Genomic DNA, 27,883 nt, shown 5'->3' on the forward strand with positions numbered 1-27,883 from the left:
ATTTCTCTATGAAAATATGTATCTTGAGGTTGGAAATATATAAGATTTATATTTTAAAGTTTTCTTTTTTTTTATATACTCTCGAATTACAAAATATAATTTTTTTTTCTGTTTTTGTAATATTTGAGTATTTGCAAACGCAAAACAGTAAATTCAAGATTTCATGTGACGTTCCCGGATATTCCCAAATAACCCAAAATATTCCCAAATGGAATATTGATCCACTTTAATTAAATGTTTGCATGTCGATGACTATGACTATCGATAATGACTTATCGATAGATTATGGTACGACACTAAAGAAATTATTTTGTTTAGGTATGCACGTTCATTCCGTAGTTAGGGCAGCCCCTTTAATTTTTTTTCCATCCTCTAAGGTTACTTGGTACCTTCCCACTTATTAACTCTAGTTTTTGAAATATTTCTTTTTAATTAATTTGTTGCATTTTGTATGTACTAACCTAGTCCTTTCAACAAAAGAGTAAGAATTCTGTTAAAAAGTGTTTTATACTTTTAAGTAAATGTAGGTAAATAAATTAATGCTCTCAAAATAATAACTGAATTTATTACTACATAAGATCATTGCTATGACCACAACACAAATAGAAGCTAGATAATTGTCGTTAATGAAAACTATTATGTTTCCCATTAGTTCTGTTGTACAGTTCTGTTGACAGAACTACTGGTACTTTTCTTCCCATTTGTTCAGCTAATAAATAGACAGTTTCCTTCACAGAACCAATGAGAATTTGAGTTAGTTCTGTGTATGAGAACATTGACTTACAATTATATGGACGTCGGGTCCGCGCTAAAAAGTGTCCGCACTTGTAAGGCGCTAAAATCGTATACAGAGCGCGACACTCCGCTTTAGTCTTCATTTGTTCTACGGACAGCGCGATACTGCGATGACATAATAATTTAAATTTCGAATAGGTTGACTTGGGACATTTTTTTCGTGGTTTTTGTATTAGACCCGTCGTCCATTTATTTGTAAGTCAATGTATGAGAAATAAAATTTGCCATATTTCCATAGTAGATTATAAACAAGTCCCAGTGTAACTCCCGCCTGTCTTACACTACACCTGCACTTCACTAAATAGGTCGAACACTCCGTAACCGAACAGTTATTATGCTGGTCTGCCACGCAGAGGTCCCGGGTTCGATTCCCGGGCCAAGAAAAATATTTATATGACCTACATTCATTTTCCTCGTGAGTTTGAGTGTAATTTGTGGTTGTCTATGTGTGTGTCCACGGTACCCTCGATACAGGGTTTCCCTAGTCCGGGGCTATGAGTGTGTGCGTTATTATTATTATTATCTGTTTTTCTTCTTTTTCTTAGCCCGTTGGCAGGTTTTAACCACACTTACGGACCGAAATCAAGTAAATGCAGTATGGTGTGTATCTATGTGGAGGGTGTGTAATAAGAGCCTACTTCATCTGTATTATTATTATCTAAATCTTCCAGAAGACAAGTTTCTAGTAGAAGATAACAATTGGACAAAGAAATTCTTTAAAACTGGTAGACATAATTGACATTTCTAGGATCTCAAAGCATTTGCAAAGTACATGTTTATTTTATTATCCTTCGTCCTCTTCCTCTTCTTCTGCCTTCTCTTCTGCTTCTTCGACTGCGGGAGCCTGAATATAAATAGTACTTTTATTAAATGTTTCAGAAGGCCTTATTACCTATATTATTATAAGGCTGATTACACACGGCGCTCTGTAACAAAAGCGGTACCGCCGGCGCCGCTGTAGTTGCATTCGCCCTTGTTTATTTAAACATTTTCGACGTAATGCGTAGCAATGAGCAGTGTTTCCGTTGGTCAGGTTGATGCTCAAACTGGTTGAGTTGTATATACATATATCCCAAGTAGCATACTCGGTAGAACTCCATACTACGGGCCTGCCGCTTAACTGAGTCGGCTCCAGAGGTAAGGTATGCGGTGTGGGAGGAATAACCGTTATGTCGCGCTGCACACTGGTTAATTTCTATAAGATTTTTCTGACGATGTTTAATAACAAGTTGAATGAGAAGTGGCAGTTTTTCCAAATAGCTTACCTATTCATTTCAATTATCAATTAAAAAGTATTTTTATTATCGTTTCACTTATCAAAACTTGACAGATTTGGTAGGCACTTTTTTGAATCAGCTATTATAAATATCGATTTTAAGACTTTCGTGGTTCACTTTATAACACCGGGTGTCTATAAAGTGAACTGCAATTGTGGGAGCTCGTATATCGGTCAGACTAAACGAATAATTGTCGATCGTAGGAAGGATCCGAGCAGTAAAAACAATGATGCACAGAAGTCGGCTATAGCACAACATCTCACACAGACTGACACTAACCACTGGATCGAGTTGCATAGCCCCCAGGTACTCTCGACAGAACGTCACTACATACCACGGTTGGTACGAGAAGCTATCGAGATCACGAAGTACAAAACATTTCACCGTGATGATGGTTTTAAACTGTCCAGTGCATGGAATCCGGTCCTTAGTGCGTGCAGTAATAAAAACAAAAACACCTCGAGTTCAATTTCGCGTGTGGATAGAGTGAGTGTGGTTTGTGTGAAAAAAGTGAGTGACAATGGTAACGCCACAACAAATCGCGATGAAGGTAGTCATCGACAGCGCAGGAGGGTAGACAGATATGTCTGCTCTTAAAGCTGTCATCCGCCGCCGTCCAGTAAACCCGTGACCATGGAGCGTGCGACCGTTCCGAAATATCGGGAAAATAAAAAGAAGTCATACCGTGGTAAGGAACCTGATATTAGTGATAATCAATTATAAATATCGTCAGAAATATCTTGCAGTGCGACATCACTGTTACGTAAACTGTCACTCCCCCCACACCGCGCATCTACCTCAGGAACCGACTCTATAAAGCGTAAGTAGCGTAGTAGGCCTGTAATTTGTCTAGACTGGAAATATAATAATCGTTACAAACATTCGCTTCAATCCCATACGTCAATGTAAATCTCAAAATGAGACCAAAGTTAGGCATTACATGCTGTACGGTTTACAACCGCACATTTTTCTTCCGCTTACCTTGCGCTCTACTTTGTGGCCTACTGTCCGTGGCTTACATACATTACATGGGCACATAAGTAGGCAAGTAATTTTAGTGTTAAACGAGCATTCACTTCATCTAGACATCTTGAGTGTTTAACGAACATTCATATGTCTTAACGTAACAACAACGTAAGAGATACACATCCTCAACGAGTCTTGTATCTTCTTACTTTATTAATAAACTTTATACTTTTATCATCTATCAATTTAAACAATTAGGCGTCAATACTATAGCGTAGTATTGGCCCCTACACATGCCTTTTATAACATTTTACAGAAATGTGAAACTTACTGCTTCCACGACTTGAATTTGTTCTTCGGGCTGTAACAAAGATTTAACGACTCCATTTAGACAATACAAATTGGTTCTAACTTATACCATCACCGATTCACCATGAAGTGGTTTTTTTTTTGGGTAAAAGAACACGGGCGTGTTTGACCTCCATCTCACCTTCTGTAAAGTGACAATGAGGCAGACGATGGAGCACGCACACCTAAATTCACTCTCGCCCTGAAAAGGCCCAAGTTATAGCGTTCAGGGAAGCCGTTCGCCATATAAATGTGGAAGCTAAACGCTTTGTACGAATATTTGGCATATCCACAACATAGGAGTAGAACCCTAGATTTAGACCCTCGATCATGGATAAGGGAAGGCGGAATTAAATCGTGTATTTCCATCGCACACTTTTCGTAATATATCCTGTAGAATACCGATAAGCAGATAATTTTAGAATACCGATAAGCAGATAATTTTACGGCGGTGTTCAAGGCTCTACAGCTTCGTCTCTATGAAATCCGAATCAACTATAATCTTCTTAACACGCCTTTCAACTGAATCCAAGGCCAGTTTGTATTTAGACACGACCGCGAATTTGTGCTTGGTACCTACGTACGCCTGAAGCAACTGTCTCTGTGTGGAGTAACGCCTCACCTTTAAAAGAATCCCTGCTGCTTTTTTGGTCATGGATTCTACGCATCTGCTGAATTTTGAATTGGACGACGGGTCCATTCCAGGTAGATGGATATACCACGAAAAGTCGGAGTCAGGTCAAAGGGAGTCCGTTTTGAGTGTACGGATTTTGATATGCTACAATGCTGGCAAACTCAGTCGCTATCTCTATTCCCAAACTTGGAAGCAAATAAACCAAGCTTTTTAAATATTCTAAATCGTAATACTCTGGCAGTGGCAGTAATCCACTTCCAAAGTAAATAAAAACAGCTTGGTGTATTTGCCCGTAAGTTTATTTTTATATTACAATATTATAAATAAGTATACCGGGGCCTCTTCCTTAATGCTTTCTTCTTCTATATACTGGTCGCCATAGCCTACTGGGAATAGCGCAAGGCAGTCGCGCTCTCCGGCCTCCACGTCACTGCTAATGTAGCAAGGGTTCAGCCCCGCCAGTTGCAGCAAAGCAAAACTTCTTTTACGGGATACTTGCAATGCGAAGCGATCTAAGCTGCCAGGTACGACAGATTAAAAAGTGAATAGTACCTATCGAGTTTTTAGGTTTTAGCGATTGCTACACGTAGGAAATGAAACTATTTATACATATATTATACTTAGCTTATTTTACCTATTTCTACCGCTAAACAGAAATGTTAGCATTATTGCGTTCCGGTTTGGAAGGGTAAGGGTGCGTGAAAGGAGGTGTGTGAATTTACAGGCACAGGGAACTTGTTAATAACGATATCGTATCCGAATTTAACGTTTAACACGTATGTTCTGAATAGCTCGGAAAACGTCCTTCGATTCGAGGACGATATCCAATCGAAAGATTCGGTTAAAATACCGAAGAGTTCTGAATTGGGCTGCTGATTTTTATTCACGAATCGAATGTCAAACTGTCGTATTCGAAACCGAACCGAAATGACGTCACATCCGTACGATGACTCGAACTTCTCGACCGGAAATGGTTACAAACGTTATTCAGAATACAGTTATAGTATATGGAAATTACTTTTTATTTTAAATAAAGTCTGGATTTTGTTCAATTTTATTAATTTATTTTAATGCAAGACTAAGACTATGCATTGCTATATTTTAGGCCTTTAAAGTCTCGAAAATGTGTATAAAAGGATTTTCATTTTTATTATAATCTATTTCACGAACTAACTCCGTAAACGGTGTTGGAAAACGATGTCGTATCCGAATCGATCGTTTAACTCGGAAAGAGTTCTGAATCGGGGTCCTGGCCGGGAATCGAATCAACATAAAAAGAAAAAAATAAACTCTATTTTATTGTGTCTCTTGAGACTCATCGTAACCAAGCTGAGAGGAGAAGAAGTGTGTTTCGAACCTTATAGTATTTCGTTGTTTAGACTAACTGTCGTGTGTGTAAAGATGCGCGCCGTTAGTTCATTACGTATTAACACTGGTAAACACTTACTGTTTTCGCAATCGGACCATCTTGTCGTACTGCTTCACAGTGAACGCTACATGTTCCACATTAAACGGATCGTCGCCTTGGAATAACCCCATCTGTAAAAGTGTACTTTTTTAGCTAAACAAAAAAACTTAAGTATTCACAATATTTTCACTGACAGCGCGTGTACACGCTAAGAAATTCGTCATGTCTGTACCAGAAAAGACGAGAATGGCCTTGTACACGACAAGAATTTTGTCGGATCTAGCCACGAAAATATTTCGTGTCTGTTGCAGACAAGAAAATGGTGAGTATGTACACGATACGAATGCTTTCGGGCAGACGTGTGTAGGGTAAACGTGTCAGTGCACTTCCAGATAGCTGTCGTTTTACTATCGACTGTGTGAAGAAATATGTTGACTACTAATAAAAAAAATGGTGATTGCAAATTATATGTATAGAATAATAAATATTTCTCTCCAAGTACGTCGTTTATCTTTATAAATCTCTAAGGTTTTGTCCCACAATACGGGTCGTTCCTCTACTAAACTTCGCAATGAAATTAGTGGTGCAACAGTGGCAGTGGTACTTTGCAAAATCAGTCCACGCGCATAAACGTTCGTTTACCGACAATGCGCCCTAACGCAATAGCAATTCTGCATAGACCCATCGACTTTTCTTGGCGTATACACGCACTCTGAGGGTGTCGGTAGTTCCACCGAGACTAGGGCTTGCAATATTCGACCAGTTTTGATATTCGAATCATTCAAATAATATAAAATCTCATAATTGAACATTCGAATGAAACGAATATTTACTACGACGGTTTTTGGTTTTTTTATAAAAAGACAGTCTATCTCTAAACATATTCTTGATAAAACAGAAATAAAAATAATCGCGGACAACCGCGCGCTTGGCGGTCGTCGCCCGCGCACACTGCGGATGATTGGCCAGGCGGTGACGGACCGCAAACGGACCGCAAATTTGGCGGGAGATGTTTGCCAAGCCACGCGGTTATTTTCGATCGATCGAGATCGTCAGAAAAGTTACAGCACACACCGGATATGATAGCTTATTTACATTTACGCGTTAGAGTCATTGACTTACTAACAAATGGACGTCGGGTTCGCGCTAAAAAATGTCCGCACCCATAGGGCGTTAAAATCGCATACAGAGCGTCAATCGCGCAACAGTCTTCATTTGTTCGACTGACAGCGCGGTTGTCAATCATGCAGTACTATATAATAATAACTTGTAAAATTACTTCAGTAAAGTGTAAAACAGGATTTTGTATCATATTTTCACTAAACAAATATATTGTGTTTTCATAGAAAAGATTTCATTGAAAAGAGTTATTTTGTACAGTTGCATAGTATTTAATTTACATATAAATCAATCGTAAATATAAATTACGAAAGCAAACAAAACAATCATATAGCTAACTGTCCTTTTTCTACAAATTGCATGCGCAAAAGATGGAAAGAGACCCATTACCTCAATTTCAAGAAGCTTATATAAACTTCTTGGTCATTTTCAATTGTTTGAACTATAAGCGATTGCAATATTTGGAACACAGAAACTAATAGAGTCATATTAATTTTAATCTTATTTTTTAAATGACTTTTTATTGAACGTTAGCAATAACTAACAAAATATTGTTGTACTCGTTTTACTGCTTGGGATTACGTATCAGAAGTCAGAAAATACATTTGCCCGAAATAACGTTAGCTCGAATTTTCATAATGTCAAATATAACTTTTTAGGAATATTACCCAAATTTAGCCAAAATTAGCTTTTGGTTTGTTACATGAAAATTACTTGAAAGCATAACGGTTTTATTGTAAATCGATTTTTTTGAATTACGGATATTTGAGTTTACGTTTAGTAGTAGTTAGTTAGTGGTACATTTCTTATAGTTATTTTCACATTTGTAGCAATATTTGTATGTATGTATCTGGCCAACTCTTTATTATATCTTTAAGTGAAGTTGTACAAAATTCGACATAATATATATAAAAATTAATTGATATTTACGAGAAAGGCTACTCCATTACTTTTATGAAAAAGTATTTTTCAGTCGAAGTTAAATATGGTGCATTTTGTTAAGTTTCCAGTATAAGCTGAATATGGTGTTTTTGGGCCCTTAAATTGTTGCATGCAAAATTTGGCAGTACTGCAATTACGTTACAATTTAAATTAAAGGTTGTAGTTTTTATATTTCGTTACATGTCACTATGTTTCTATAGGTTAACTTCGGACATTTTTTAGTGGTTTTTGTATTAGACCCGATGTCCATTTGTTGGTAGGTCAATGGTTACAGTGGTTAAAGGCGATTGCATCAACGCAATAGCGCGTTTGTATCGATGCAGTCGCGCGTTTGCATCTCGGCATAAATTCGCGCGTGTGTGTAAATGTAGACGATTAGCGACTGCATCGCGTTTGCATGGCTGCTAAAGTCGCTGTGGGTAACAGCTCTTACACTTACTTCATCGGAGAATTAAAAGAAGAAGGCCTAAAAGGTGCTGGGTGCATCAGGAAAGAAATCGTTACGAATTATTCGTTGATCTTATTAATGAGGTAAAAAACTTGAAGAAACGCGTCTTCGCCCGGCGAATCATTCGCAGTGTGCGCGGGCGACGGCCGCATCGCATTTGCGTCGCTAATTTAAGTCGCCGTGTGCAAACGCTCTTAGGGCCCCTGAAATGGGATAGTGTAAAAGCATTTAAGCGTGTTTACAGGATATGGCCCGAGTTCCCTGCCGTTGCTCTGCACAAGTATCTACATTCGTTAGGGAACCGTATGGTACAGTGTTGTATGTGTTCGAAGTAAAACGTTTTTTTTTTTATGATTATGACGGGGTGAACAAGTTTTGGGCCTGATGTTAAGCGACACGCCTGTCCATAATAGTTGTAGTAATAATAATAATAATAATAAATAATAATACATGTTTATTTCAGTAATACAATGAACTTTACATGAACAGTGGATGGTACCTCCTATTAAGCTTATCAAGCCTGTGTCAGGAGGCACCGCTCTTCCATAGCTATAAATGCATATTTAACATTTTTAACTTATACTTAATGTAGTGTTTAATTTTTACATTTCCAAACATCGACAAAACAAAACAATTTTTTTTACTAATTTTCAATTTTCTTAACTTTTCAATGAAGTTTGACAAACCCCAGGTCCTTGCAAAAGAAGTCCGTTATTTACCCAGGATGCTACGAGAGGCCATTGAAATTAAAAAACATCCTAATTTCAACAGGGAAGATGGTTTCTCCGTACCACCAGTTTGGGATCCAGTATTTCCTCTAATGAAAAATCCCAAACAGACATAAGACTGCAGTACTAATTAATATGTTTTAGTTTATTCTAATTTCTATTAATAATTAATAATAAATTGAACTTAATAAAAATTCATTCAATAAAATAATTTGTAAAACTTAATATAGCTTAAAATGGAATGTTTTCTTTGTAAAATTAAAAATAAGGTATTTAATTAATAACTATTGTAACTATAGTGAAAAAATAGGGTGGTTTGCATCAATATTAGACATAACTGGTTGAAGACTGTACCACCTGAGTCAACCGTGACCATGGGACTTGTAAAGGGCCCGAAACGTCGGTTTCTTTGAAAAAACAAATATACGCGATTTAAATCCGGAAAAATAGTTTCATTTCCTATGTATAACAATCGCGAAAACCTAAGAACTCGATATTTATTATTTACTTTGATACAAACAACTTACATTCATAATTTCGTCCTTCACTTGCTCGACAACGTCCATCACTTCATGCCGTTTGTCGACATGGAACATCACTAAAACGTGTGGCGGCAATACCTCTGATTCTATTGTGGTGACGGTTTGTATTGTCTGTGCGGTACAAGAATAGGTACAATGACACTTGGTATAATAAAGCCAAATGTAAAATGAAATGTAATGCAAAATAAGATACCTATAGTAAAAACAACTTTCTTGAAAAGTTGACTGATTCGGAGAAAAAAATAGTTTAGGTAGTAGTCTTCTTAGAATAATAACGCATAGAATGATAGTTTCATACCAAACGAACTGTCACAAGTGAAGTGAGGCAAAAATCAAATTCATGTAGGCTAGTTTTAGTAGTAGGTTAATTTTCGGTTTTAGTGAATATTTATATAAAAATACAAGTTGAAAAGCGTTACTTCCTTGTGGAATGTGATGTTAGTATCTATTTTATGTTTGTCTGACGTATTTTTGCACTCATTTACCGCACATTTCGTCATTTTTAGCTAAAATTCTTGATCTGTTCGCGGTGCAAGTTGACCTTGAGCACTGAAGGCCCGCCCGCTCGTGCATGCCCTTTTGGCGCGTTTCAATTTGCCTCACTTAAGCGTGTGCAGACTAGGTTTCTATGCGTTATTATTCTAAGGTAGTCTTATACTGAAATAGTTATTTTGTTATGCAAGGCTGCAAAGTTGTTTTTTGCCGTCAGTGCTTGTATTGAAACCTGAGCAAGCAAAGGAAGCCAAGATTAGAGTAGCGTAACGTTGCTGCCATCGAGTATATAACCAGAAATAGAGACGAAATGTCATTTAATTTGTTTGAAAATTATTCTGCCATATCATTACTGTGACAATTGCGCTCCGATTGCCAGCCCGAGTTCGAAACAATTGACGGGTGTCGTCAAAGGATATCGTCCACTGTTTCACTTCAAGTCGACCAGTTAACTTGAGCTTTGCTATAATGGACGAAAACTGCAAAATTACATATTTAATATTTAATTACCGATGAAATGTGATTCCGTTTGTTTTGTAATTAGATGTTTTGCTGTTTTTCCCACACCACCGAATAGCACAGCACGGCATTGTTAGAGATATTATCTTTATTACAATAAGTACAGAATATTTTTTGGAATATACGGAGACGTACGCACAGGTCAGTATTTGGCCTGTCTATATTTCAGTGCAAACAGGAGTTGATATTTATAAGAGCTGTATCGTTAATGTGTTACCATGAATAATGGTCCTTATTTCGTCTCTATTTCTGGTTATATACTCGATGTTTGCTGCCGATCGAAACACACAACTTTTCACCTCACTAATTAATTAATGTCAACAATAATAAGTATAAAATATACCAACATTATGTTTATGTTACATAAATAAGTAATGTACGACAAATCGCTTAATTGAACGTGCCATTATTTTGTCTTTTCATCAAAAGAAAAAGTTAGGTGCACCACAGTCAATCGTCAAGTTCGAAATTCGAACTAGCAAAAAACGCTTTTGCGCGCAGATTTCCAATGAGAAAGACAACCTTTCCGAGCTACTGATGTGAAAAATATATTTACATTTTTTTCCAGATAGAAGGCAGAAAAGAACAATAGCGAAATTATTGTGAAAATAATTATTTTGCATTTTCAAACGGCCTATTTATACAAGTTAGAATAAAAGAAATTATTATTAATACAAAGATCGAACACTCAGAAAAAACACTCAGAAAAAATTCCTTCGATCCGGTCGGATTCGAACCGACGTCTTCTTGCATACCGTGCCAGACGCTATACCAACTAAGCCACGGAACGAACCAACGGACCTCACGAATTTTTCTATGTGCATGCGTCGTGTCTTTGTACTTGGTCTTTCAACGACTTTTTAGTCGTAGCGCCATCTATGAGAAATCTTTAACAGATTTATCACCGAGTTAGTACCTTTACAGCTACCAGTCCTGGCGAGAGATGTCGCTATTCACTGTATTAATTAATTTTTTATTGAATTGATATTCAATTATTTTTTGTGAAATTACTCCACTAGTTTGTTATAATTATTAATACAAAGATCGAACACTCAGAAAAAAATCATAAAAGAAATTCTTTAGATTTTTCAAATTATACCAAAGTCTTCTGTAAGTCTAGATGGATTATAATCATAATTTAAATGAAACTCAAATCACTAATTAGTATGTTCCTTAGATCCTTAACGTTGAGCGACATCTACCGCCAAAAAGAGGTTTTTAAAACCTACTTAATTTGTCCATATTAAGTTAGTTCACGTAATAAATACCAAATGTACTGATTGGACCAATTTGTAATAAAGGTTTATCTACTTTATTACAAAAAACAATTCTCCAAATATGCCACGCGATAAAACTATAAAAAGTTCCCGATATCAGAGGTATGTAGGCATGTGTCACAAAAAAAATCATTTGTGCCTGGCCTGCGTTAGTTAGTGCAAGGTATGGTTATGTATTAACTCAGTTTTTTTATGGCTTAACTTCATGGCTATTGACCATACCATAAGAAATATTTTCCTTTGAATTTTGTCAGGTCGCAAACCCGTGGCACCGTTCTGCTTCCATTGACTGTATTTAAGGCTTCCGTAGTTTCTTTTGATATATCTTATACTCCGAATCTATTTTCTTTCCTTGTCTTTTTAAATGTTATAGTACCGGCACGCTACGATGGCCGTTTTGACGTTTGTCCGTTCATCAAGTTTTGTTTGTTTCAATTCATATAACTACGTTGAAGGAGTTAATTGATGTACATTATTGTCAATAGTGACGTGCAGTAAAATTTTTTTGGTTGCTTAATTTTACGACACAACTTGGCATTTGTCCAGAATGACTAATGGCCAATGCCATGAAAAATATTGACAGGATGTCAATGTTACAATCTATCGATTTTTTGATCATTTTTAGCACCGCTGATGATTATTTTAAACATGTCTACCACACTTTTGTTTTAAATCAATAAACAAAATGCAGTCACAATATTTCGTTTTATTTTTTCTGCTAAGCTCTTTATTTCAAGCTATATATAATATATCTAGCAAAAAAGTTGAGCCTGGTTAATTTTTTCTGGGAATAAAGTACCAAGCTCCATACTAACTCGGTACAAGTCTTTTTTTATAATTACCTTTCTGAAGAACAAAACGAGACCATTGGATTTAGCGAGCTCGTTCGGCGGACAGTACAGACCCGGTACAAAGAGGCCGCCAGGAGGGATGTACTCCTCACCCTCGATCTCGACGTCTGAGTGGAACTCTGGTATTTGCTCTTCACGTACTTCGTCGTCCTCCAGCTAAATAATTCAGATCAGTCGACTAGCATATCCGTTTAATACACTAAACTGTGTCTGAAGTTAGGTAGGTATACACTATACTGTGAGTATAGATATCATCATCAATGTATTATAGTTAGGCAATGCCCGGTGCTGCCGAGGCATATATAGTGCTTTTCTCAAACAATGTGAGGAAATAATAAAATCTAAAGCGAGGAATATGTATAATAGCGATATACATATTATATATTTACTTTTCGCTATTATACATATTATATATGTCGCTTGTATGAAATTTGACGAACTTCTGCTGTCCCGATTTTTTTCGTCCCATACGATTAAATGATCTTTACATGAAACTGAGTCGATCAGCACTAAAAAAATTGTGACCAATTTTATTATTTTTATGGACAACTCATGCTCGACCAAAAAATTTACAATACCAAAATTGTTTTTACTAAAAAAGATACAATGATTCCTAAGACATTTTCCTTGTATCTTGTATGATTTCGGTATTTCCCCATACTGTCTCATTAAAAAAAAAACACTGTATACCTTCACCTCACTCGCACCGCGCAACTACCTCAGGAACGAACAGGAGTTAAGCGGTAGGCCTGTAGTTCAACCACAAAAACAACTGAGCATCCAAAAACAACTACCGGCAGGCCTTCTAAGTCCGTGCCTTCGGTGGCAGTGGTTTCCGTCGCTTCCGTAAGGGCCAGTTCTTCGCCTTCCAATCCTTCGCCTTCGACTCCTTCTGCTCCAACTTCTTCTGGCTCAGGCTCTGCTGGTAACTGCAAAAGAAAATTTTGAACTTACAACAAGTCCACAGTTACGGCCGATCGCCGTGGAAGCTCACGATTAAAAAGACTACATACTGGTTCGCAATAAAATGACGAGTAAAAATTCAACTTATGTACGGGAGTTAAGTTTAGTTAATAAATTGATTTTTCACTGTTCATGCTCTAAAAGTACGTCAATATAGCCTTACGTAGCGGGAGTAAAGTGTATCCTTTAATCCGTAGGGAGTAAAAAGTACCACATTTTTTAATTTACTTCTAGTGAACAAACTCAAATAGGCAGTAGGTAGCAAGTTCGGTTTTAGTTCCGTGCCTTTTCCGCATAGACGGTGGCGCCACATTATTTCCCTCGCTATTGCGTTTGTTGTAGCTGTGTCTGGTTGGAAAAGAAAATACCGCGAAAACTTCAGAATTTTGGTTCGTAATTTTGTTGTAGAGCGAAACGATTGAAATATTTTTTTTCTCGCTATCGAAGCGTAGTGTTCGAAAAGTAAAGATTTCATCTCGAGATTAAAAGCCAATAGAAACCCTCGGAGTATAGACACGCTTGTCCCCAAATTCTATGATAAATAAAAGGATAACAATTAAAGTGGTAAATCACAACCTGTAGCATAACTGGATATAAAGCATACATAGTGTAGCAATCTACACTGATTTATATTATTTTACACCCAGTTGCTTAGTGGCACGCAACTAACTGATTTCACATTCTACAAAACTGAATCGGGGTAAACACGCCACGACTGAACAACAGCAACTTCAGCGTCTATCTTTGTCAAGCGCGCGAACTATACTGTGAATCAGGTGTGAACTTCTGCGAGTGTGGAACTGTGGCAGTTCTTGCCGCGATCCGCACCGTGATTCGCGCCGTGATTTCGCGCGCGAGTGTGGAGAGGCCTTTTCAACGGCTCGTGGTTTCGCGGATCGCGCCACGCGAGTTCGCGCCAACGCCGCGCCGCCCGTGCCGGTGCGGGCACATAATGTAAAGGCGTGTAGTGCGAACTCGGAACTCGGGGTTTCACGAGGGAAATAAATGTAGGCCATACACATATTTCTCCCGGCCTGGGAATCGAACCCAGGACCTCTGCGTGGCAGTCAGTTAATAAACAAAGACACAAGAAGTTGTTCCCAATCATTGTTTAGCATTAATCTGTAATGATCCTGTGTTTATATACTTTTGCAACTAACATTGTACCGTGCCGTAAATACGATAATGATAAGTGATAAGTTTCATTACGATGCTTACCCCAGCAGCAAGTCTTGCCATTCTTTCTTCATCTTTTTTCTGCTTCTCAGCTCTTATGCGGTCCTCCTCGGCTTCGCGCGCCAATCTCTCTTGTTCTCTTTTTAGACGATCTCTTTCTTCTTGTTCTGCACGCTGCAATGACAAAACAAAAAATATATTTTAGTTGCTGATGTTAGTTTTGGTAACAAACAACTTTAGCGCAAAAAAATATTGACACTCATGGGAGGGGGCCGCCTAGTAATGAAAAACTGACCACAAGAGTTTCAGTAGCACTGAGCTCCTTGTGAAAAGTTTCGTCCAAGGAAGTACTGCCACCACAAGTATATATTTCTGTCGCCACGCAGTAATGTGAGCATTACTGCGTTCCGGCTTCGAAGGGTAAGGGTGCTGGTGAAATTACAGGCACATGGAACGTCCCGTCACTTGATGCTTTAAAAAAAACCGAGATAATTAGCAGAAATGGGGACCAGGCGTGTCGCTTACCCCGCACACTACTTGTTCGTACCCGTCACATGAAAGCATACACAGTGCAAAAATGTACCCATGACATATATGTTCTCGAACGACTTGAGACCTAAAGATCCGATACCAAATAATCAAAACAATTTATTTACTATGTAGGTCACTTCGCTTATCAATGTATATTTATCAAGATAAAATTATCATTATAATCATCGTGATTATTATCCATTGAGGACATAATCAGAAATAGAGACGAAATAAGCATCCCTGGCAACTCATCAGGCCAATGGGTCTTATATCAATTTTATTTATTTGTTTTTTTGTTATATACTCGATGTTATTGCCACTTTGAACGCTGGTAATAATATAGAGTACAAGGAATCAAAGCTTACCAGTTTCTGCATCTTGGCGTTGTATCGCTCCCGTCTTACTTCCCTTGCACTCTTGCTGATAGATGCATATCGTTCGAAGGCAGGAATTGGCGGCACCTGCTTTTCTGGAGGGAGGTCTTCCTTCGGCTGCGGGATTTCTTGATAAAGCGAATACCGCAATACGTCTTGGAAACGACAGACACGATTATTATTCGGGATTAATGGCTCATTTTAGCCGATAGGGTAGGAAAGCAAAGTCCTAAGTTTAAGGCTGTCTTTCCACCAGAGATGTAGCGAGGCGGTGCGAGGATGTGTAGCGGCGCTGTGAAATGGTGTGATATTTTCCACCAAAGCTGTGCGAGGATGCGTTACGTACTCTTTTCAGTTACGCGCGGGTGGGGTACGGGGTGGTGGGGTGAGCGGTGGCGATATGTCAGTGACAGTTAGTATCATACTTTCAGTAGCTCTAGTTTCCTACACCGTTATGCACACATTTCTCGTCCGCGTCTCTCGCACAAATTTCTCGCTATTTTGTATGTGCAAATACTTAGCTCAGCTAACCCTTTTCCATCGGAGCTGCTCCAAGCGAGGCTAGGAATATGAAGTAATCCTATTGGTGGTTTTTTTCTCGCACACCTACTCGCTACTCGCAGGTCTCTGGTGGAAAGGTAGCCTATGGGTGCTTGTAGAAGAGCTGTACTAATTTTATTTTTTTCACTTTATTTATTAATTATATACAAATTACATTTATAAGAGATAAATATATTTAAGTTCTGTAAGTACTAGATTATAACCCTAATACTTATGTTGACACATCATTATCGTTCCTTCCTTCCACAAAAAAATATATAAACAAATCAGGAGGTGTCACGGCTTGCGTAAAGGATATAATTAATGATCCCCAGTTTTCTCGGAGCTGGACGTTGACGAAGCCAACTGCATTTCTATAGAAGTCCCCAATTGTTTTAAAATGATTACCGCTTATAGGTTACCCAGTTTTTTAAAGATGCGATTATTGCCTCTCTTGAAACGGTTGTTAGAAATACCACACCAACCCCGTGTCTGGATTTTGCTGGTGACATCAACCTAGACATTTTGCTTTCCAAGGCATCAAATACTCACATCTCGGAGTACCTTTCTAAGCTGGCTGAATTATCCCGTGTATTATACTGATACGCATCGGAAAACGTATTTGGACCATATATTTATTCCAACTAAATGTCAAGCAGTGTCTGTGGTTTGCACTACTGACCTGACGGACTATGACATTACCATGGTTGGTCTCCTAATAGCTCCAATGTACGAAAAAACCTAACAATCAAACCGATTAAAAACGGCAATTGAGTTTGACGTTCTCAACCTGGAACTGGAATCTGTTGACTGGTCACCTGTCATAAACACTAACAACTGCACCGATACAAACGCGCAATTGCATCGCTACACTTGCGATTGTACCGGTGCAATCGCCTATAAATCGCAAGAGTAGCGACGCTGCTAAACATCGCCGTATATAACCACTCTTAGAGAAATTCCTTCGAACCAAGGATTGGATTGGATTCGAACCAAGGTAAGTTTACCTCATAACATAACACGGTGCGACGGAATACTATAATAATAAATAAACTTGGTGTTTTACTGGTCTTTTACTAAAGACTAAACATAGGTCAATCATATGAATCATCGGGTAACTTGATGACTGTGGAATTCCTAGAAATGTTATTGGTCACAAATAGGAAATAAAATTAAATCGTGAACATCATGAATCATACCTCGGCTCGCGCCATATGAGCCATGCTACAGCTAATCCTATACGGGATACACCGAGAAACATTAAAGTAAAAAAAGTATATAAATCTTTGACTCACTAACAAAATTTCTGTCATCAGTGTCAAACATTTTAAACAGCACCACTAGTGCAGGGCCCTTTTGCAATGCGTAGAGACACGCCTCGTTGGGATCGATGTCGCTCATATATAAAGCTTCCTTCAAGTTGTCTTCGGTCAGTTGGAATTCCTCCTTGGCCGCCACGACTATATCTGTTAGAAAACAAAAGTAGAATGTCACGATGTGTTATTACCATAATATTCAATAATTTTTGAAATTACATCACTATACTCTAGCCAAATTCGATGTAGAATAAATGTCAACAAACAAAAACATATGATTTTTAGGATTTTCATCTTAGACTCTTTCACCGTTACTACAATTTCAATATTTTTCCCCGAAATTCAACTAGATTATGGATAATACTAAATCTTGAAGTCTTGTTTATAATGAATATTATTCAACAGAAGTTTCAAATCACCTAAAATGACACAAAAATGACCAGTAATTAATTACTTGTAAAACTGACACAGTTTCCTAGTGACTTTTTGATTTGAAGGGAGAGATTGCAATCATTCGAATTCCATAATAATATAATAATAACGCACACACTCAACATAGCCCCGCACTAGGGAAACCCTGTGTCGCAGGTGCCATGGACACACACATAGACAACCACAAATTACACCCAAACTCACGAGAGAAATAAATGTAGGTCATACAAATGTTTCTCCCGGCCCGGGAATCGAACCTGGGACCTCTGCGTGGCAGTCCGGCATGGTAACCGTTCGGCCACGGAGGCAGTTATTCTGGTGGTAATTCAAGTTCAGAATCGGAAATAGATGCTTGATGATATAATATGTGGTAAATTAATGTCAAATAAAATCTTACAATTTTGTTTCTTTTCATCTACCATTACCTACCATCTAGCAGTAAATATTAATAGGATGCAAACACTTATTTTTATTCCTAAATCACTTATCAATCGATATTTTATAAACTTGATAATACTTGGCTAGGCGAGTATTGCTTCTACATAACCCAATTACCTATACCTATTTAAATTCTAATTAAGGGAGAGGCGGTGGGCAGAGCAAGCCTTAATAATGAGCATTGAAAAAAATGTTCTTTTCCTATGCCCATCATTGGTTGTCTAGCAACGTTTTGTTATTAAACATTCTACATCGAATTTGGCTAGAGTATAGTTTGGTATAATTATTACAACAAAGGTCGAAACATTAAGAAAAAAACATTAGATCCGGCTGCATTCGAACCAGCAACTTCAGACAATCCGTGCCAGATGCTCTGCCATTTAAAGCCATGGAACGAAATTTTAAACAGACCTTATGATTTTTTTTCTTTTGTTTTTCTCTACTGTACGTACTTTCTTTTTACTGTTCGTGTTAATTGTCCCACTATAATAGGGCTTTCCGGTTTAGGTTACATTAAGTTAGGGACTGGATAGCATTGATCAAATCAATGCTGGAAAGCAACAGGCCGTGGAAGAAGGTGACAACCATCTGCGAACGTGTAAAGGCGAGGAAGGGAGCTGTCGAGCGAGAGAGGAAGATGACCACCCATCTCCCGATCCGCAAGAGAAGAGTCGGGCATCAAAGGAGACTTTTGAGTCTTCCTTCAATTCCACTTAACAGGAACGCCTTCGGAAGCATCGTCGTACACACCCCCCTAGGTGATTGATGGCCTTGACTTTGCAACCGGACACAAGGGCTAGCTAAAGATTTTTAGGTCGTATAACTACTTAGCTTACACGCTGAACTGGCAGTTCTTTGTTCTCACCGGCAAGGACGGTTATTCGAAGTATATCTTTGTGTCGCAATCTGGTTGACCTGTATAGTAGGGAAAGTGAGTCCTCAGGGCTGTTGACGACTTCCCTGAGTCGACACTTCTTATGAGTGGAGGAGAGGTCGCTGAAGGGTATACAGTTCGCCGTAGCGACCGCTGGAGAGTTAGATAGGTGAGGAGCAGAGCTGAAGTAGAGTTTTAAACACAAATGATACTTGATATACTCATGAAAACATAGAGAAGTGAAAATGTAGATGAACATACTGACGTAATCCCACTTCTCGTAGAGGTCATAATGCGCGTGGTGACAATGAGGCCAGAACAGGATAAAGTTGTATCGGCGTAGATCCACGGACATTCGCTCGCACACTCGTTTCTTTCGCGCGGCGAGTGTAAGCACTCGCAATCTTTCCCTTTGCTCCTGTGTTTCTATATCCAGTTTACGTTCGACTTCTGTCTTCTCCTGTACAAAGTTTTGTTTTTACCCTTCATTGTCGCGATGAGGCATGGTAGGCATTGGGTACATGTTAGCGAGCATAAAATAGGGGGAACCAATCAAAGATGATTTAAATCGAGTGTCAGTAAACTAGGATTTGAAACTATCAAAACATTTATTTTCAAAGATATTTATTTATTTCATAAGTTCGAAGCGATAATTACTATCGACAATTATCAATGATAATTATCGCTTCGACCCCTTGCCCTTCATTGTCATGATGAGGTGTAGCCATGGTAGCGAGCATGGAATTGGGAGACCCAAACAAAGGTAATTTAAAAAATAAATCGAGTGTCAGTAAACCAGGGTTTGGAATTATCAAGTAATTTAGTTTTAAAGAATTTATGTAATTTCATAAGTTCGAAATTCAAAGTAATAATTATCATGATAATTATCGCTTCGAACCCTGCTGCAAACAGATGGTAGTCAAAGCTAGCAAAAAAAATAGACTACGTACAGCTTCAATTGGTAACACTTCTTCAAAATCATACTTGATCATCGGAGGACCGCCTTGCAACTCTTTTCTCCGACCTTCCAACTCTTTCTCAATGATGTTGCATAACTCGATACCGTTTGCACCAAACATTATATTCGTGAATTTCCCTTTCTGCGAATTTCATATTTAAGCAGTCTATTTATAAATACGAAACCACCTATTAGGTAAAGGCTAACAACTAGGGTTAGGGGGTAAACTCTATGTTTGAGCCTCTAGATTACTTACACGTTTGGCCGTATGTAATTGGTAATCCTTCAAATGATACTATGAAATAGGTTAATAATGAATTACCAGTAAACGCGAAGAATATATAACTTCAGTCCTAACTCCACACAGAAGTTACTGCACAAATCGTTCTCTGAAGCACGAGTGCACGGAACTTAGTTTGTGAATGACCAGTCGCAGTCGATCTGTACACTAAGAACCAGCGCAAACTAACGGATGGTGAGGGAGAGCATCGAAGGAGATCTTATGCCCGCCAGCGCACACTGATATCCCTTACGATTTCGCGAGTGTACCGCAGATTCAGGCACATACCGATGGATTTTAGCGCATGCCCGTGGATTTCGATGCATATCGGTGGGTTCCAGCGCATACCGGTGGATTCAGTCGCATATCGGCGTCACCCGTAGAAAGAAATGCGCTGCTATGCTCCAAAGTCGGCCTCAGAGGATTAAAATGTATGCCTTATTTCTATTAAAATAAATAAATAAATAAATAACGCACACACTCAACATAGCCCCGCACTAGGGAAACCCTGTGTCGCGGGTACCATGGACACACACATAGACACCACAAATTACACCCAAACTCACGAGAGAAATAAATGTAAGCCATACAAACATTTCTCCCGGCCCGGGAATCGAACCTGGGACCTCTGCGTGGCAGTCCGGCATGGTAACCGTTCGGCCACGGAGGCAGTTAATAGTATAAAACATGCATTTATAAATGTTACGTCTTCCGCTTTCCCGTACGCCGGTTTGCGTAAACCCTAAGTAAAATAGTTGACGATAGTAATAGCATGTAATTATAATTGCGAGCACGCGTGAGTCATCGCGTGAGTCGCGCTTCCGTTGCAGATTACATTTTTTGTGTGACGAGTGACGCGACTAACAAGTCGCGCGCCTGACGGTAAGCGATACGCCTACTGTTGATATTGAGATAAGTTGACAAGTCCCATGTACCTATAATTTCACAGTAGGGGAGCGTGGGGGAATGGGAGCCTAAGGAAAATTGACAATAAAAGTCATAATTTATGCAATTTAAATTTTTATTAATTATGAACATACGCTTCACATATCTGGGTACTAGATAATCACAGAAAAAATATGGAACTAAAATAAAATATTTGGTTAAAAAAGAAAAAACTAAAACATGTCATTCGTTCTCATTACCCGACAGTTCGGGAAATGGGAGCCGCCAAGAATCCCGTATGTCAAACAAATGGGAGCCATTCTATATAATCAGTAATAAAATATATAAGTTAAAAAGTAATGAAAATAAACAAGAAAGTGTTAAAGAAATATCCACTGAATATTGCAACTGGATAAGGAGAGCCAAATAGCTCTCAGTACCCGCATAATATCGAATTAAAAAAGGAATAAAACAGTAAAAACATTTCTATTTTTATTGTGATTCCAATTATAACTTCTAAAATTTGATAGATATGGTGACATAGCTAGTGTAAATATAATGTAGTATCTATGCATTTTAATGTTTACCTGGGATGATGAAATTTGGCAAATGATATAAGCGCGGAGCGAAAAACACACAACCATCTCATACGACTAAACGCGGGGTTCTACGGGGGCGCCCACGGGACTCGGACCTTGTCGAACGTTAACGAAGACATAGGAGTGCCGTTTGCACAAATACGAGCATTGGGAAAGTCCAGTTTAACACCGCTCTCATTACCCGCGGGCTCCCAATACCCCACGTTCCCCTAATGTTAACATTACGCTTGATGGCCCAAATAGGTAAGACAGCAGTATTTCCCTGAGCGAAGTTTCACAAGGAACTCCACTACCGTAATAACTATAAGTGGGCAGCAACACGGTTCAATAATACACCAACAAATATTTTAAATTCGCGTCTCGCACATCATCGTCAAACCAGACTATTTCCATCGAAGATGCGCTAGGAAAAAAAAATGCCATGCAAACTGGGTCCGATTCATATGATGTATTTATTACAACAAATGACATTTTATTTCACACCCTGAACGAAATTATGATCGATTCGATCTGTTCCATTTTTCTCCTAGTGAATTCACAAAGATAGCGTATATTATATCTTATGTAACATTTTTTTTTACTAATTTGTTCTATTGCATTGGAAGTTTCGCAAATAAATAAATACAAAAATTTTTTTTCCTATACAACGCTTGACGGACATAATTAATTTACGGTATAATTATAGGTGCGATGGCGAGCGCTGCGAGGAGTATTAGGCTCGAAAGCACATTAAAACTAATCTTATAGAACTGATATTTCCCTTAAGTTAGGTTAAATTAGATTAGAACTGCGACTATAACGGTGGGCGAGTCCAGCGAGCGAAACGGGCGTGCTGCGGCAGCGGCCGGCGAATCATCAATAGGGGAAAGCGGGGCTGAACGTTCCGATTTTCAAATAAGTGGAAGTTTTGTACTGAAAATGAAAAATAAAATACAAAAAATAAAAATAAAATACTTTGACTGTTGGGTTCTGTCATTTTTATATTAAAGAAACAAATAATTCCCAAAAAACATATTCTTGAAAGTTCTTGAATTGGTTCTATCTAATTAACTGACGTCTGGGAACAAATTTATTTTTTTGTATTATCCATCAATCGTAAAATAAATATCTTGTGGGTAGAAATAAAATCACGCCATACGGCTCATGACTCGCGACTCCCGAGGCTATAAGGTGCCAGTCGTTTTAGTTGTTTTAGTCCTATAAGTCTTTTAAGCTTCCTAGGGTTAAAGACTTTGACTCGAATTAGTCCCCAGTTCTAATCTTATGACTCAAGACTTGAGATTTAAGAGACTAGACTAGTCGCGAGGAGTTAAAAATTAGTCGAGGTTTTTTAAAAGGTCTTAAAAAACTGAGTCTCTTTCATCGCTATTGCAGGTCCATTGGGAAAGTTGGTCCTAGGAACAACCAGCCCCTCGAGGGAGGAACTTATACGCCCAAATTACGTTTTTATACGAAGACTGATAGACCGGCAAAGTAATAGAATCAATGAAAAAATACTCAAACAATAAGATTACTTACTAATGTCACTACAATTTAGAAAAGTTACGTATGAATCGGTCCATAATAAACAAAGACAGATCAAAAAATTTAAACAAGAAAAAATGTACTTACTTGATGTTTTGACAGCTCCACGCACATATAGCCACACTTTCGTCGTCGCTGGAGTAACTGAAATGGCTGCCGGCAAGACGCATCACATGACGCTTTAACGACGTGCTTCACATGTATTGCTATATATTTTTCTTGCAAAGTTATTGCTGTGAGAACAACTTACCCCGGGAACTACCAGCCCGGGTCTCCCCTACTAAATTTCAATGAGAAATTCTATTTTTGGTATGAAAGATGATATTTTTCTTGGATATAATTTCATGTGTATTGTTTTTTGATTACGCAATTAAACATTCTGCTTGTGACTATATCCTTTGAAATGACATCAAATGTTAAAATAGATTATTTGTATTATGTTTCATTACACATCCATGCAAACTTTTATCTTATCTCACTAGTGAAAAGACATTAGTGTATGGACATATAGGGGGAACGCGGGGTATTGGGAACCCGCGGGTAATGAGAGCGGTGTTAAACTGGACTTTCCCAATGCTCGTATTTGTGCAAACGGCGCTTCTATGTCTTCGTTAACGTTCGACAAGGTTCGAGTCCCGTGAGCGCCCCCGTAGAACCCCGCGTTTAGTCGTATGAGATGGTTGTGTGTTTTTCGCTCCGCGCTTATATCATTTGCCAAATTTCATCACCTCAGGTAAGCATTAAAGTGCATAGATACTACATTGTATTTACGCTAGCTATGTCACCATATCTATCAAATTTTAGAAGTTATGCTTAAAATCACAATAAAAAAAGAATTGTTTTTACTGTTTTAGTCCTTTTTCAGTTCGATGTTACGCGGGTAATGAGAGCTATTTGGCTCTCCTTATCCCATTGCAATATTCACTGGATATTTCTTTTAACACTTTCTTGTTTATTGTCATTACTTTTTAAATTATATAGTTTATTACTTTAATTTTTTTTTCAAACTGATTATATATAATGGCTCCCATTTGAAATACGGGATTCTTATCGCCTCCCATTTCCCGAACTGTGGGGTAATGGGAGCGAATGACATGTTTTAGTTTTTTCTTTTTAACCAAATATTACATTTTAGTTTCACATTTTTTCTGTGATTATCTAGTACCCAGATATGTGAAGCATACGTTCATGACTAATAAAAATTTAAATTGCATAAATTATGACTTTTATTATCAATTTTTAGGCTTCCATTCCCCCGCGCTCCTGTGGAAAAGCTTTTGTATAAAAACACAACTGAAACGACACTTCTTGCCCAGTTTTGTGTTCTTCAGAAGTAATAAAATAACACTTACGTATATGAAAACGAAGCATGGTTCGCTTTTGTATCGAAATCTTTCGAGGTAGCTTATATTGTCGGTTAGGGCCTAAAACAAAATCGTCAAATTACCTGTGGCTCTTGTAAAAAGGCGAATCTAACATACTGAACATCAGCCAGCGACATTGGCCTCTCCTAATGTGCACCAATTCTTCCGGTCCTCAGCTTGTCGCATCCATGAGCTGCTAGTAATCTTTCTTAGAATGTAATTTCAACTAATAATAAATTTAAAAAAAAAAAACTGGCCAGGGGCATCCTACATAACAAAAAACTAACGAGAATGGACACTCTCTGCCCCTCCCTAGCTTTAGATACCGCATCATACCCCGCACATTAACGGTCACATTGGCTGAACGACAAGGGCAAAGACGGTTTTGATATTTGAATATAGTTTTCATTTATTCAAGACGAAACTTGTACGTTAATATATAACATGATTGTAAGTTACTATTTACAATGGTCGTGAATTGTGTTGTGTACAGCTGTTTATCATCATCTAAACGGGATAAAGATAGGAGTTTCTTTCGTTTCCCGGAAGATGAAACGAAGTAAGTAAAAAAAACTTATGTCTGAGACTCATTCAATTATTATTTTCTTCATTTATTTAGTGCAGAGTACATACAGATTTATTATATCAATATAATGAGACGCCATAACTTCGTGACCTAGAAGACAAGGGTTCTAGAATTTTCAATTTGTATTGGCGATAAATATTATGTAGTGAATATGCCTAATTATTAACTAGGTAACCTAGGACACGCAATTTCAAATACCTTGGTTACCTTATTTAGAAGTGCTTGTCCAAAATATAACATTTTAAGTGCTTTTAATATATTTTTTAAAGAAATCTTCAATATTACTGTACTTAAAAAATATTATATTATATCGATATAAATACATAATGGACATGTGTAATTATTAGGATTCTATTAATAGAATTATAGGTAACAGATTCGCGTTAGAATTTTTGCTACGTTGCCGCACTGAGCACGTAACGTAATAAATAGTACGAGAAAGTGATGGGTAACTAACGTAAAGTAGGTAAATAACTTTCGACCGTTGTATGGAGTATCAGGGGTGTGCTAATGCTTTACGCATTGGCGACCTTGGAGAGAAAAATGTCCTAGAGGGAGACAGCAGATGCGTTGGAAGGACGACATAAAAGAAAGTGGCGGGGTTGAATTGAATGCAGGTGGCACGGTTCTCTTTCGTTCTCCGTCTGACATTCGTCCGAAATAATTACTGTCAAATAATAATATTCGATCGAATTAAACGCCAATGTGAAGTATGAAGCTTCATTCGCATCATGCGTCGTTTCATTTGGCCAGTGTTACTTATTTCACAGTAATTGTATCGGAAGGAGAATGAGAGTATAGAGCCAGAACAGAGAGAAGTGGCATGGCAGAAAGAAAAAGAATAATGCACTGTGCACACCAGGATATATTAGACAAACAAAAAATTATATATCTCTCCTACCTTACACATAGCAACGTCATCACCGCCGATTTCAAGTTTCCCTTTCCTGACTGCATTCTGAGTTGCTTGACTGGGGCCACAGAATTCTGAGTACACTTCCATACCTTTATTAAAAATAATTCACATTAAATGCGTTTAGTTCTATTCGTAGTATTTTTTTAAACAAACCAAACTTAACATATGCTCGTGACTTCGTTTGCGTAGAATAGATAAGTACATCGAATTACCTACCGTACTATATTTATTTTCATAGTTTTATCGGATCTCCATGGGTTCTACAAAGAAATTTTCATCTCCTATTTCACCCCCTATAAGATTTATTTTTGCGGCATAACAACACATACCATGCCCGTTGCACCAAGTACCAAGTAAGTGGCATAACAATGAGAAATTTTAATATAGACAAAGAAATGATGTTACTGTTTTTTTCCTTCAACACAAGAAATTTTCATCAGTACAACAAACAAACAGCACTGATATTAAAATATAGCTTAATTGGCTATTTTTTTTCACTGTTGAAATTTGTCTGTTGTGTATTTGTTTGTATTATCCATTGACTTACAATTATATGGACGTCGGGTCCGCGCTAAAAAGTGTCCGCACTTGTAAGGCGCTAAAATCGTATACAGAGCGCGACACTCCGCTTTAGTCTTCATTTGTTCTACGGACAGCGCGATACTGCGATGACATAACAATTTAAATTTCGAATAGGTTGACTTGGGACATTTTTTTCGTGGTTTTTGTATTAGACCCGTCGTCCATTTATTTGTAAGTCAATGGTATTATCGAATAAATTTACCGTTTTAACAAAAACCATGTGACTACAACAACTCAAATCGTCAATGCGAAAGTGCAATCAATCACGGCGATGCGCGCTATAAATCGGTCGTGAGATGTTTGCGACAGTGGGTCCCGATATCCGGCGGCCGGATCTAGTTGCTCGCCGGATATTCGGTATCCGGCCAAATCACTATCCATTTCATCTATAGCATTAGACAAGAACTAAAATGTCGCCCACGATTATATCATACAAGATTCGCAAGTAACTTATCGCTTGCAGCGTTTGTTAACGCAAAGAAATATATAGCAAGGACATTCTTGCCTATGAGTTCTCGATATGTACAATGATTTTACGTGATTCGATTGAAAATACGTTCTCGTATAACATTTTTTCAAGACCAAGCGAGTATCGTGCAAATCGGTTAGTACCGCTCGCTGCCGCTGCGAGTGCGAGATTTGCTATTCCGAGTTCATCTGTTTACACGGAGATGTTCAATAGCGAAGCGATTATCGCTCATATGGACGGACGTTATTAGCGAATATTTGCATGAGGAAACTTTTTTATATTCTTTCGATAATCCTATCTTAGAAACTCTTTTCGCATAAATGGGCCTTGAATTTATGAAGGGTGAAGATACACATACAAATAAGTCTATCATAGTTAGCTTCGATATATGCATCAAATTCTTCGTCGTTCTCGATGCTGTCCTGGATGGACAACTGTCCTTTCCGCGCCATTATCTTTGTATAGTTATTACACTAGAACACTTCTTTTAGGATAAAATAATTTAAAATATTATTTTTCACTTCACCTTTGAAAGTTCGACCTTTTACTCTCGAAAATATCTATGGATGTCATTTCCCCTCCCGCATCGTTCAATGTCACCCCGCCATCGCCCGCTGAGTACTGTTAGCACAAAAATCGCAATAAAGAAGACGTTTGAGGGTTTTCATTGAAATATATTTACTGTAGTAAAATAATATCACATCATTAAGAGTCTACACTGTCTTAGCTC

General features: G+C 38.0%; 1 protein-coding gene across 1 annotated transcript; it reads right to left on the reverse strand.

Annotated features, from left to right (window-relative positions):
* Positions 1-908: 908 nt before the first annotated feature.
* On the reverse strand, positions 909-27,605 carry LOC113231078. The gene is made up of 16 exons (XM_026465245.1): positions 27,512-27,605; positions 26,088-26,191; positions 24,589-24,660; positions 19,941-20,090; positions 19,252-19,450; positions 17,226-17,396; positions 15,382-15,545; positions 14,528-14,659; positions 13,135-13,275; positions 12,338-12,502; positions 9,214-9,318; positions 8,657-8,664; positions 5,468-5,572; positions 4,354-4,537; positions 3,370-3,399; positions 909-1,639 (listed from the first exon to the last, which is right to left on the reverse strand). Exons 1-16 carry the CDS (start codon positions 27,603-27,605, stop codon positions 1,580-1,582), a joined length of 1,884 nt encoding a protein of 627 aa, XP_026321030.1. The 3' UTR covers positions 909-1,579.
* Positions 27,606-27,883: the final 278 nt, after the last annotated feature.

The sequence above is a fragment of the Hyposmocoma kahamanoa genome, unplaced genomic scaffold (assembly GCF_003589595.1).
Source record: "Hyposmocoma kahamanoa isolate Upper Pololo Valley unplaced genomic scaffold, ASM358959v1 64, whole genome shotgun sequence".
NCBI classification, from domain to species: Eukaryota; Metazoa; Arthropoda; class Insecta; order Lepidoptera; family Cosmopterigidae; genus Hyposmocoma; species Hyposmocoma kahamanoa.